General features: G+C 34.8%; 1 protein-coding gene across 1 annotated transcript; it reads right to left on the bottom strand.

Moving 5' to 3' along the window:
- Positions 1 to 1869: 1869 nt before the first annotated feature.
- Positions 1870 to 7227, bottom strand: LOC128220517 (myosin essential light chain, striated adductor muscle-like). Its single transcript, XM_052928940.1, has 6 exons — positions 7059 to 7227; positions 6552 to 6579; positions 3865 to 4011; positions 3398 to 3565; positions 2973 to 3059; positions 1870 to 2476 (listed from the first exon to the last, which is right to left on the bottom strand). The coding sequence occupies exons 1-6, from the start codon at positions 7059 to 7061 to the stop codon at positions 2442 to 2444; spliced, it is 468 nt and encodes a 155-aa protein (XP_052784900.1). The 5' UTR covers positions 7062 to 7227; the 3' UTR covers positions 1870 to 2441.
- Between the last annotated feature and the right edge of the window lie 6527 nt (positions 7228 to 13754).

The following is a 13754-nucleotide window of genomic DNA, read 5'->3' as shown; positions in this document are numbered from 1 at the left end:
TGATGAAAATCAAACTGCTGACCTAGCAGTTAACCAGCATAACCCACCTGTGATGGCGTTATTTAGCAAGCGATGCATCTAATCAGTAAAACATACATGGTCTCGTATTCATAAAACAGCTTAAGTCATTCTCTAACTAAAGTCAATGCCATATGCTTTTCGTCGTCAACTTCTAATAAAAAAATCGATACAAGTTTGAATTTTGTTTGAAGTGTAATGTAAATATAAAAGTTTGTATATGATTAAGTTAAGCATAGCAAATGACCACTGAGAAATTTAGTTAAGGAGAATGACTTAAGTAAGGAAATGGCTTAAGGTGATTTATGAATGGCCTCTAATTTTTAAAAATCGATGTTTTTATTTTCGATTACCACTCGTGATTATCATGTGTTTTGTGTGTCGGTGAACTGCGTTTCAATGCGTATGGTATTGGCTTGTGCATATCGTCTGAGACATTCGAAAACAACAGTGGCGATAACAATTATCATGCCTTGTTTTTGTTATTAATTATGTTTTTTTGATAACAATCATGTAATCTCAGGTGTTTGTTTCCTTACTTAACGAAATAATATAGATGTAGGGCAGATCACACCAATTCGGAAGTTCCCGTACTCATTTCCTACTCATCGTTACATGCCTTATTGATACATGACAGTGAATAAAACCATGGTTTAACCATCTCAGAACATTGGCTACTTTCCATATTTATAGGTTTGAAACAGAATGGTTTGAAATTTCAAAAACATGCTGGATCTTCTTGGTCTACATTTTTGGGGTTACATGTTCACAACATTGATTCTACTCATACACTCAACTTTGGAAAGAAACGTAGCCTTTTTTAAAGCGTTGTTTAAACGCGTAACACATGTTAAGATTTCTCCCCATATATATTTTGGCGGCTCGGGAAGCACTATAAATCAGTGTTCATTCGCGTGAAAATGGCCAATTGTCTATAGAATATTTAGGCAATTTATTAAGGAGTATGCGGGATGCGCTATCCAGGCATTGGTGTCAGTATCTGTGGCGTCACCACTGTTGTTTACTGGTGGCTTTCCATCAAATGGTTCTTAAACACGACATTCATCTCTTCAAATACGTTCTCAGCCGTTCTTAACCTCAATTTGTAATGCTAAGCATGCCAATGCTTGGGCTTGGCTTGCCCTTTGGGTCGAATAAAGACTAGATCACTGCATTCAGATCACCTCAGTCATTTTCCATCGAAAGGAGCTTCGGACGCATGCCGATGCATCAGTAGAAGTAGTTCGTATAGTTCGTATGAATTATTGTATTAATTAATTGTAGTGTTTATCGTGTATTTTGTATTGCTATGTTTAAATGGATTGCTAGCGAAGATAATTAAGATTCCCTACAGTTTAACTGCTAAATTTAAATTACGAAAACGAACTTTTTGCAGCGTAGTTAAATGTAAAGAATTCTGACATTGTAAACCGTCCATAAACATCAGAGGTTGTTATTCGATGGAAAACAGCCGAGGATTTTCCTATTGCGATCTCTGCTGTTAATCGCGCTCTAATCCACCTTGAATTGGACATGTCGCCCAGTGTCCCAGTTCGGGTCATAGCGTTAACCAGTTGATCGATTCGGGTCCCATTTTGGGTGATTGGGTTTACCAACCGATCGATTAGGATCCGATTCTGGGTCATTGTATTTACCAACCGTGCGATTCGAATACCATTTTTTTGGTCATTTCGTTTAGCATACGATTGATTCGGTCCCAATTTGGTCATTTTTGTTACCAGCCGATAAGCCTTAAGTAGCTTTTAAAAGCCCAATCGATGTTTCCGTTGACACATAAATCGTACTGGTGCATGTTTATGTTATGTTTTGCATTGAAAAGTAACACAAATATCGGGAAAATATTCACTTTATTTCAGAATCTTTTCTTAACATTCATCGAGGAACAGACAAGGAAACACTCTCATTTATACACGTGTCAAAGCTGACTCGATCACAGTTCTGGTCACAAATCACATGAGGAGACACGTGACACTGTTCAAACTGGAATCGGTACCGATTAAAGTTGTTACTTGATTTTTGAAATATTAATAAATATGTCAATAAATAATAATATAAAAACAACAGTTTTATAACAGATACATCATAACAAAGACACACGCCGAATTATAGGCCTTTTAAATTAAAAAAACTCTTGCAAGAACGGTTCTACATTTTTCATTATATCGTATTATTCTGGCGTTGTTGTTTTCTTAACTAGGACAGGATGGTAAAACAAAGAGACTAGGTCACGTGACCAGTAAAACCGTTCATTGCCTACAACATTAGGAGCTCCTAAATTTGGGGACTGTCACTTGAGCACGAAAAATTCGACAGCTGTTGAATGTTCAAGTATGCATTATTTCACAGTTGGTTGGATGAAAATGATACTGGATGTTTCAAAATTGTCTTTTCACACAAAACATTTAGTTGGGTCCTGCCATGACTTTGTTGATGCACTCTGAAAATAGAAGGAAAACATAATGAGCACTTTGCGAGCAAATTGGTGCAACTTTAAAGCGATAATCCCTTCATAATGGACATAGAGATTTTAATTAATATCTTTATATCTTAAATTAACTAAACTTTACAATGAACCTCATAACAGGTTGTTGTGTGAAATAATGGCCCAAATTTCTCGAATAGTCTTAAGCCTAAAAAGCTAATGTATCTTATTTTAAGAAGCCAAGTTACAAAGTTCATTATAATTATCATCAATACAATAATATCATTCAAAGTCTCAGGTCCCTCCAAAATGAGAATGTAACATATAAAATACAGAACTAACATCAGTGTGCTAAGCATGATCCTGTTATAGGGGATTTAAATTTGTTCGAGAAATTGGGCCCGACCACGGTTATATGAGGGCGGTCAGGCTCTAACGGCATCACTTTGCTTCAGCTTGTAATGCTAATAGATCACTTAGATTCCATGATGCGATATAACAAATGACTTACCCTCGTATTTGACGTTTCCTTCCAGATCCTCGGTAAGGTCAATGTGCTTCAGGATATCGTCGACTTCCAAGTCGGTCAACTTCTCGCCTGAAATAGTGGATAATCGTGGAATTAAAGGACTAATACTCGTCCAAATATTTCGAACCTCGCTGTAAGGGATGATGAAACTTGCCCTTTTCTGTATTTTTAAGAAACGGTCTCGTAACATATCAGTGATTAAAATCACAATATTCTTAACTTATCCCTATTTTATCTTAAGGCTAAGGTTTGATTTTCATAATCTAATATCATCATGTTGATTAACATCTTCTGTATGTAAAAAATCATATTTTCAATGATGTATGCCTTTATTATCTCTGATTGTTAATTAGAGTACCGCGTTGCAAACGTGTTTAAAGAGTAATAATCTAGAACATTGAACTTACCAAGAGAGGTAAGAAGATGTCTAAGCTCAGCTCCGGAAATGAAACCCTGTCCCTCACGGTCGAAAGTCTTGAATGCTTCCATGAAGTCGGCGAAGGTGCCGGTGTCCTTCTCATTCAACAGCTCCTTGTACAGTGGAATGAACTCTTCGAATTTGTAAGACTTCTCACCTAAAAAGTAAAACAACAGGGTAATGATACATGTGCACAGCTAGTTTATACTACGATTTGCGATTCTATCATATAGTTCAGGACAACGTTTCCAAACGACGTTGTTTTTTGCCAACTTATGAGGTCCCTATAAGACTGCATGATGCCACTGTAGCCTTAAAAGTTAGCATTTCCAACTGGCCAACTTTAAGTTTAACCAAACACTAATAATAAATGTGTCAACCTTAAGGTATAATTATCTAAGTGACATCAGACGGATATCAATGTTTTATCATATGTATCTAATCTAAGGCACTTACCCATCTTCTGGGTGCCACCGTGCTTGGAAATGACGGCGTTCGTCGGGTTGCGGCCCAGGCATCGCAGAAGATCTCCAAGTTTGAAGGCATCTACTTCCCCGTCACGACCATCCCAGAAATCGAACAGGTCGAACACCTCACGGGCATCTGTGGGGCGAAGTATCATGGCACGATTTAATAGTGGTACGAAATGAAATTGTGCAAAAAAACCATATATATTGTGGACGAAATGATAGGATGCGAACTGTAGAGGGCCGAATCATAGTTGTACAATTTATTACAGTAAGAAATGAAAATGTGACGACAAGTATGAAACGGAATTAAATGGTGCGAATGAATCGCCCTGGTACGCTAATTGGTGGTGTGAAATGTGAAGGTGCGAATAGTATAAGACGAAACACTCTGGTTCAAATAATGACTGAACGAACCGTCATAGTTCAGAATGGTACGGATTTATTATAGTTTGAATAGTAATGACACCAACCCTTGATGCAATATCGACCATGGTGTTTTATTAGAATAAAAATTGAAACTTCATTACACTCTTTAAGAGAAACAATTAATCAAGATTTAAGAGTTAAAATTATCTTCCTAAAAGCTACTTGACCAAAGCCAGTAAACTTTATTTCAAATTCCAACTCAGTTATTGTATTAAATTCAAAAATAAATAAATTTAATCAAATATGTTTCAAAGTTCCCATATCAAAAAACAATATTTCAGAAATCAACTTTAAAAATCAATATGTATTTAAATATTTTATTCCAATAAGGAATGTTTTGATTTCTTTTTCAATGTCTTATATAAGTCATTTATGAAGCAGCCATATCAAACTTAAAAATATCATCAACTTATTTTGTCTAAGTGTCTAACTGTACATGTTTCCAATAAATGCGAATATAAATTGAATGCTTCATGTAAATTATCAAAAGCAAGAATCCAATATTCATAAATAAAACTGCATTTGTATTACTCAGCAAAGTTATAACTAGATAGCATAGCACGTGCTAACAGCCTAACTAGAAGGTAAGATATAAACATTGCAATGTCGAACCATCCATACACTGAGTCGTAATCATACATGCATGTACATTCATGTAGATGTATACATCTTATTTCAGTAATGCAACATTCTCAGAAAACACTCCCCCGCTCGTGTTTCTAATTATAGATTTGATTGACATCTCCCGAATAATTTCCCCGCCCTACGTGTATCCGCGCGCGTCATTGACATTGCCATACATGGCGATGACACTTGGGCTTATCAGCTGAACGAAGAAGAACAGGCGGGCTCTTATTACAGGCATACGCTGTTATCTCTCTACCTGGCGGGCAATAATAATACGCACGTGTAGATCATTAACAGAATTTGCTGTATTAATATTTCCATGGAAACCTGGCATAGGTAGTGTGGTTAGTATAACTCTGTGTTGCAGAAAACATATGTGTCCAGATAATTAGCTAAAATGTTCTTTACTCGGTATATGAAATTATCAATACGCTTGCAATGAAAAGTGAAAATATGCAGTACAATTGATGTTTTAGTTAAAACGGTAACTTAAAAACTGGGAAGACACCTATCTAGTGTAAAATTAACGATGTTTGTGAAAAGTGAAGAACCTGAAAGATTATTTTACGGTAGAAGTAGCTAAACCGTTTTAACGAACGTTTCAGGCGGTTCAAAAGTTCTACCTTTCGTAGTTTCATGACGTTAAATCGTTAATCCTTAATTGCCATTCAATTGTATGGCTTCACTTACAAATGTACAAGGGCCTATCATTTATTTGATTATTAATCTTTATGTTTCAAGCAGACATACTAGTTTATCTGAATAGTTCGTATCGAAAGAGCAATATAACCCAATGATCTCATTCTGGTTCAATAATTGCAAGTTTGCAAAAAACGCACCTATTCGCGAAAGTAACAGTTATTTTCCAAGAGCGTTTTTTTCTAAGAAGATCTCTGCTGCTAGGGAAAAATGTTTTGTCTTTGTGCCAAAGCCAGCATATAAATCAGATTCCTGTAGACTCAGGTATGCAAACGTGTGTTTACTGATAAGCCCATGCGTAATATATTCTGTGTTTCTGATCATGGCGATATCTCAAATTCCCATTAATAAGATTTCAATCGGTTAAAAAACAAAATCTTATTACAGAAACAGACTTGATGACTGATAAAATATGAAATTAAAAGTCATCTTTCTCAGAAAGAGATTTGTTACGGTTAAATTGCAATGAGGCCAAAATTTGTTTCATGATTTGCCTACAGTCTAACTAACATTAGGCACACATGCAATTGCAAAAAGATGAACATAAGTTAGCATTGTGTAGAGTATACATTCCTGTTGACCTCATAATGCTCGCCTTAGTGGAAACCACTTGTATTGTTCTTTATAGCGCACTGTTCAAAAAGTAAGCTGCATGCCATTCTTAGCCATATTTGATTATACATGTAATAGAAAAAGTCAATGAAGATACAAGATTTGAAGATACAAGATTTGAAGATTTGGCTTCAAGAAAAGAAAACAAATCCTTAATTTAAAACACGATAGAACGAGCAGAATGCTCGAGTTGTAAAACAAATAAAGATAAAGAAATCTAGTTAGAACACTGTCGATAGGGTAGAGGTGTTGAGAGGAGGGGTAAGGTGGTTTGAAAATGGTATTTAAATAGGGTTCACTCAGTCTTACCTTCAATTTCTCCTTCGGAAAGACCGCTCTGAAATATCAGTTGGCTTATCAGTAAAATGTTTTATAACCAGCTGGCTTGTTATCAGTAAACGATTACAACTTCATTATATACAATGTAGGTCGAAAGTGCTTACCAAGTGTCCTTAAATGCGCATAGTTCTGTTATAGAATCAATATAACTTTAAATCACTTTGCCTGTGCGTACAGTCATCAGTTTGGTGAAATGATAACTTAGATATGAAGTACTGTCATCTTAAAGTTAATCGCCACAAATAAAGACTGACTCTCAAAATATTGCAAAATATAAACTGCTCTTCAATTGCAATAATATACAGAAGATGATTTTTTTCTAGCTAAGAAACTACATAAACAATGCACGTTTCACTATCAAACTCGGCTCTATTCTATTACTAAATCTATGCTTGTAAGATACAAATAATGTATAGATTGCAATAATAAGCAAACAAAATATTCAAAGACTGATAGTAACTAAATATCTTCACTTACCATGTTGTAGATGTACTTAGTCCTAGACACGATATGAACGCAACAAAAGTCTTGTGAGTCTCTGCAGTTTCCAGAAAAATGCAGGCTTTTAAGCCATACCTGGGACGGACGATTCCATTGCCATTCTGTGGGTAAGTCATCATTTGGCAGGCTCTGACAGGGAGCTAATAATCAACAGATTGCTTATCTGATCCAAGCTCAATTCTGAGTATCAGCCTGCTTTCATATGGAGTATTAATTATTCTACAATATTCGTGCAGATCAATCAGATATATATGTTACCGATTAATATGACGATTGTACATTCCACAGAAACGCAGTGGGGTCTGTTTTGCTGTCTGTAATGGGACCCCCAACTGGTCCATTATTTTATCAATTTACCCTACTTTTCTTACAATCGTTAGGGTTCATGTGCACGTGCATTTTGAGACTGAATTGCAGAAAACCTTTCGAATACAACGCTTTCAATATATATCATGAGATACCTTAACTTTGGTCGGCCACATTTTACAATTTGATTTACTGGCAAGAGGGGTTCTGTATTTTGCGCAGACTCTCCTGTATTTTGCGCACATTATATTGTCAATGCCATCTTTGTCTTGTAAATACAGCAAAAACATGACTGACGGCACCTGCTCGGTAAACAACTTTATTTGAACCAGACAAAGCAATGAATTAAAAAATCACATTCCGGGATCAGGCTTAACCGTGTTTCATGCGAAATCATGCGAATATAGAAGTAGAAAATACGTTGTTTGATTTCATGTAATTGTGCTATTTAAGCAACTCAAATTGAATTGCAATATTTTAGTCCCCGCCCGCCCCCTCTTTTTCCGCCGGCCATTAAATTTTATTGACACAATAAAAAATAGGGTCTGTATTTGCTATCGGTCCGGTACTGCCTGGGAACGGCATTTACTCATACCCAGCCGGCGTCTATCGGGGTAAACATTCACATGTAAAAAATGAGAATATTGTTACAATGGTGGTTTTGGTTCGTATAGAACATGTATATGATCCATGATGCAATAGGAAAGAGCATGAACACATATTCAACGACATTTATTTAAATTACGTCAGTTTAGACATTAGACACATTTCTCCACTAACTATTTTTCAGTATTTTAAGCAAATGTGATATAACTTTACTTTGTTTATACATTATGATTGATTTTGAATGTTGTTCTATCGGAAATGTTTATATACTGTTCATGTCTATATTATATGTAACTCATGGGCTGTAAGCTTATAGTTAATAAAATCTTCTTCTTCTTCTTCTTCATATTCAACGGTGAAACAGTCATCTAATACGAATAAAAATAAAATCCTCCCCCCCCCCTACCCCGCCCCAATTTGAAAAAAATAAATTGGATGAAAATCTAGCAATTATTTTATATTGGCCTTACGGCGACTGTTTTAGAGTGACACTTTAATTCAAAATCAAAACATACATATGTATAACGAACTTGATTTTTAAATGATAGGCTTTCAACTACTTCCTACATAATGCATTTATGGAAAATATGAATTACTGATAACAAGATTGTAACTGTGTATTGAATAGCTGAATACGCAAAAATATTAACTGATTGCACATTTCTTTCAAATTACACTAGACATCCATCATAAAAACCATTGATTTCGACATGTATTCATCATTTTCGGTATATTAAAGCTATTGTATCTATTGTGGCAAATCTCATTTGGGAGGAAGAGTGCATCTTTAAAGTACTTCACTACTTATTAAGTTTTCGAATTCACCTGAAATGGACGAGAAGAGAATGGAAGCAAAGAGAGACAACGACTGTTTCTAGCTAGTTCTCCATAGTATTGCTATACATTGCTATTTATCATATTTGAATACCCTATTATTATCGGAGTTTATACTCATGTTGGATGTATTATTATTAGGAATGAAATACTGGTTAAACCAAATGGACTATTAGGCTTATTTTGATACAGAATGCAAAAACTGTAATATTCAAAAGTTCGTGGGGTACAGTTTTATTCTTGAAATCAATCACCACGCAGGTTTGTTTTCTCACAATATTCAATAATCTTTTATCTCAATGGTAAATTTGTAAAACAAGAATGCAGGAGTTTAGCCAAGGTACTTCAAAAGAGAAACTGGATGCTATTAAAGTGATAGCACATACAATAGGACTGTAAGGCAAATAAAATAATGTAAAAGTTAGATGACATGAAGTAACATCTGAATGATTAAGAATTGGACGGATTAAGCATAACGAACGAGCCTTTTTAATTATTAAGATGTTACTTCATGTCATCTATCTGACTTAGAATACAACCTCATTGGCCGACACATTGTAAACGCAAACTCTGAGACAGGGAGTGTATATCGGATGGGTGGCAGTAAATGTTTTCTCTCCATGGCAAATTATCTGCAATCCGAAACCGCTGCCGGTCTAAAAAAAAACAACTAAAAATGAAAAATAGTTTTAAATCATCAGCGAGACAGACATTCATATACGCACCAAGAAAACACCACTGAGGCATTTTATTCAGGTTATTGCTTTTTAAATAAGTTCTTCAAACCTTTGTATTATGTATGTTTCATAAAAATAAGACGTCAAACTAAGCTATATGCTTATAAATTGAATATTTGTTATCATTGATACAAGTATAATATTTGCTTTCATATTATGTTTAGATGCATGTTCTCCTTAGAATATAATTGATGTTTGTAATGTCTTCTAAATGTAATACGAAATGGTGTATTGACTATTTTTTATATGTATGAACATGTTGATGGATGATAAACTGTATGTTTAAATCCAAATAAACTGTTCTGTTCTGTTCTGTTCCTTTAACGTGAGACACTTTCTTCAGACTCAATTTATAATTAAGCTTACTTCGAATATGTTTAATATCATAGATCGACGTCTGCAAAGAAGACCAGGGGCCAATTTTCTCGACATTTCTCTGTTATAACACGATTAAGCTATTGCTAAGCTCAATATTTTTGTTCTTCTATAATTTATGAAATATATTTTTTGGAAGATATTTTTAATGGTTTGTATTAAGTTATTTGTCTAATTATCACGAAAGACTCTATCAAACTCAGGTTAGAGTAAGAAATTTTGCTAAACAAAATCAGCTCTTAAAGTCTGTTAGGCCTAGGAAGTTTCGAGAAATCAGGGCCAGGTGTTGATACTCCAATAATCACTTCGCCAGAAATGAGAAAAAAATGTTTTTATATAAATAAAAGTGTGTGTTTATCATCTTTATTAAAAACAAGAGCTCTTATAATGCTACGTAAATCATTGTAATACGAAATATATGTTCAAACTTAACTCTAAAGAATGGATCTGTATTTTGTGGAAACTTAATTATGTAAAGTACTCCATTTCGCGGGTACGAGATTGATCGTTGTGCAGTTATATATTTGACTGATTATTTCTACGAGAATTTGTCTTCAGTATGTAAAATATTAATCGCACGTTACAGCTGTCAGTAAAACAGCATAAACCAGAGGTTCTCCGAATAGCGAATCTCGGTAGTATTTTGTTATGTCTCTTAGTTTAATCATGTAAATTAATTATCGATGTACATTGGAATAATTAGACAATGGACTACCCCGATCTGATTAAAGCAAAAACGGCCTAAAGGCTTATCGGTAGCTGGTTAGATGCATCACTGATAGGCCCAGCCAGCGCACGCATGGTAATTGCTCCCATGCTGTAACCGCTACAGGAGCATTTTTGTCTGATCATATATGTTTCATCACAGTTATAAACACAGCTATTGTTATACTTGTATGCCGAACTCCAGGTGGGAGATGTTATGTTCACCTCAGTTTCTGACATACTGATTGAGTTCATCTTAGTCTTTTCTGTTTTAATATGGACTGGAACGGAACATTAATTTGCCCCTGATATCGATGGCATCATGCTTGTTATAAATAATCGTTATTGTCGCTAAAATTGATAGCTCGTCGTTTTTTTGCCAACATAATTACAAAGTAATGCCATTTTCGTTTGCCGTAGTTGTCAACTTAGTTGTGTTTTTTCCACAAAACTGTAATATTGTTAAAACTTATACCGTGACTAAACAAACCATGTTTCTCAAGTCAAATAGCATCTTTATTTCCCAGATGGACCGAGGTCAATCCCTTCAAATGTATGGATAATTAAGAGTCATGTTACAATTGCTTAATATTTAATCTTTCGAGTTAAACCAGATATCTTATATAGATACCTGATTTTACTTTAAATGAATTTATCGCCACCCCCTCCTGAAAAACAACAACAAAAAGAAGCATCAGGGCTAGGGAGGCAGAAGCATCGGTCATCGACTCACTATACTTCGTTCGCAGACATAGTTTAAGGAATGTTTGGCATGCTCAACCCCTGCTGTGCATCTCCTGTTTATAGCACTGGTGTGATAATAAGGGTCGAATTTCCTGTGACAAGGTGTACTTGTTTATTGGCTCAGGGCCATTTAAGATGACACTTTTCAAGTAGTTAATCTCATTGTCTCGCTAATACATATAAACAATATGTATAGCTTATGCATTTTCTCGAACTCCTTCTTCTCTCTATCCCGGGGCGAGGGAATTATTAATAAAACTGAACGTAGCAATCCTTGTTGAAAAGCACAAGCATTCCGTGACCCCTTTTTATATTTTCATTTTCTATTTTTAAACCCCACACAATTACGGGGAAATGGGCGTTGTGGAGATTGTTTCTATGTTGTTTTAAAAATTCACCAGCTGTTACATATTATCTATTTATCGTTCCTAACGGGTGAGAATCCATTTTTTTGTAAATAATGAAAATACTTTTTAAAATTTTAACAGTGGCCCAGAGGCAAAGTCCTCAGTGCAAACCAGCACATACCGTCCCTATCAATGATAGGGGAGGTTTAGGAAACTAGCTGGTAAGAAATCCGTCATTTTAAAAATTTCAAACTAGCTAGTTAATATAATACCAAGGATACGTTCTAACTAAAAATATATATGAAACACTTATTCTCATAAATTCTTTTATTATTTAGAATGAGCCGAAACTGTTTGTATTTTTTTATATTAATAGAGTATAACACTTTCTAGTAGAACTTCTATTTCTGTTTTGAAGTGTTCGATTTTAAAATGAATGTGATAGAATCTTAAGGTATTATTTTAATATTGATTTTTACTTATTGTGTAGAATTTAACACATTTATATAGTCCATAGCACCCACGCTACGATCAACGAAGCATAAAAATGTTTTAAAAACTGTAGAATTATTGTAAAACGTAGCGTGCTCGCCGAATGGGTAAAACCCGATGGCGAGGATAAATAAGCCCCCCCCCCCCCCCTCCCCTTATGCATTTATTATTTTAACCGATTATAAATAAATGATAAACAAATAAGATTAATTAGTTTTGAAATAGTTCTATAAAAATAAGTTTAAAACCGCTATAAATGCCTAGTCACCTTTGATATATCCAAATTGTGCAGCACCATGGCAAACTCATATTAATGGGCTATTATATATAACATTACTCTTATTCTTATTCTTAGCATTGTACTCATAATATTATCAATATTTGAAAATGTAAACAAAAAACTAAACAAGATTCTTGTTAATTTCTATGACAAAGCCTTCTGAGCTGAACTGCACATCAGGAAAGTCAGATCGGTGATCTGTTAGACAGCTAAAGATAAATATACAGAAGGTATACGGATTTGGGGTGGGGGTCACTTTAAGAAGGCTTAAACTTTCTCTTTGCTATGGAGAACGGCAAGTTTCAATTTCTATCAATTTACCCTTTGTGGACAACGTGTCACCTTGGGAATAGCACCACATGGCTGGTCTCCATGGAAATGATAGTTGATTGTGTTTTTTGACATATGACTTACCGATGCCATCGATAACAAGATAAGTCTGGCCAGTGTTGTCAGTTATATAGCTACCAAAAAGTTATTAGTAACAGTATAAGATAAAACATATGATAAACCTCCTTAAAATAAATTAATACTTAATATATCATTATAGTCGTACCTATTGTGCTTTATATGAGTATGTATGCTAATGCTGTCCCTATGTGGGGACCTTATGCTTTTGTGAAATAAAAGTTAAAAGTTGAAAAGTACATTATTTGGTAAATAGGCTTTAAAATAGCTAAATACAATTATTCACGTTTTGAAAAATATAAACTTTATTGATTTCAGGAAATTGGTTCAAGTACTCGTAGTACTTCAGTTCTTAGGTGGATTAGTTTGGCGGGACACTAGTAACATGATTTCCTCGTGTTTTTGTGGGTATATGGGGGAAACGATGTTGTTTTCGTCACTCGAGGTTTTGTATTTGGTGAAATAAGAAGTTATTTTGAAATGTCTTAAAGCGAAGATATACATTTGATAATATTTCCCGCCCATCCCATCCCTATTTTCAGATTGATTTTCCTGTTACATGTGCTCAATTAACATGCATATTTATTTTCATTTACAGAATTCCGCCGTTTGATTGCCTAACATAAGTTAGTAACGTATTTGTTACTTTTATGATTTAAGATTTATCGTATGTTAAGTTTCGTTCCAGTTGTTTCATGATGTTTTCTAAGATACCAGTCATCATTGATGTTGCTGACTCTAAGGACGGACGTGGCCACGATTGAAGAGGTTACGATCCAGATGTGCTCAGACGCTATAACCAATCTTCCAGCATCCGAATACTGCCTTTCCCTATGTA

The sequence above is a fragment of the Mya arenaria genome, chromosome 15, assembly GCF_026914265.1.
Source record: "Mya arenaria isolate MELC-2E11 chromosome 15, ASM2691426v1".
NCBI classification, from domain to species: domain Eukaryota; kingdom Metazoa; phylum Mollusca; class Bivalvia; order Myida; family Myidae; genus Mya; species Mya arenaria.
This window is presented reverse-complemented; position numbering and strand designations above follow the sequence as displayed.

Coding starts and splice junctions, on each gene's coding strand:
- LOC128220517 (XM_052928940.1), bottom strand. Junction 4,012..6,551: donor TTCCGAAGGAGAAATTGAAG/GTAAGACTGAGT, acceptor TTCGCCCCACAG/ATGCCCGTGAGGTGTTCGAC. Junction 2,477..2,972: donor AGGAAACGTCAAATACGAGG/GTAAGTCATTTG, acceptor TTCTATTTTCAG/AGTGCATCAACAAAGTCATG.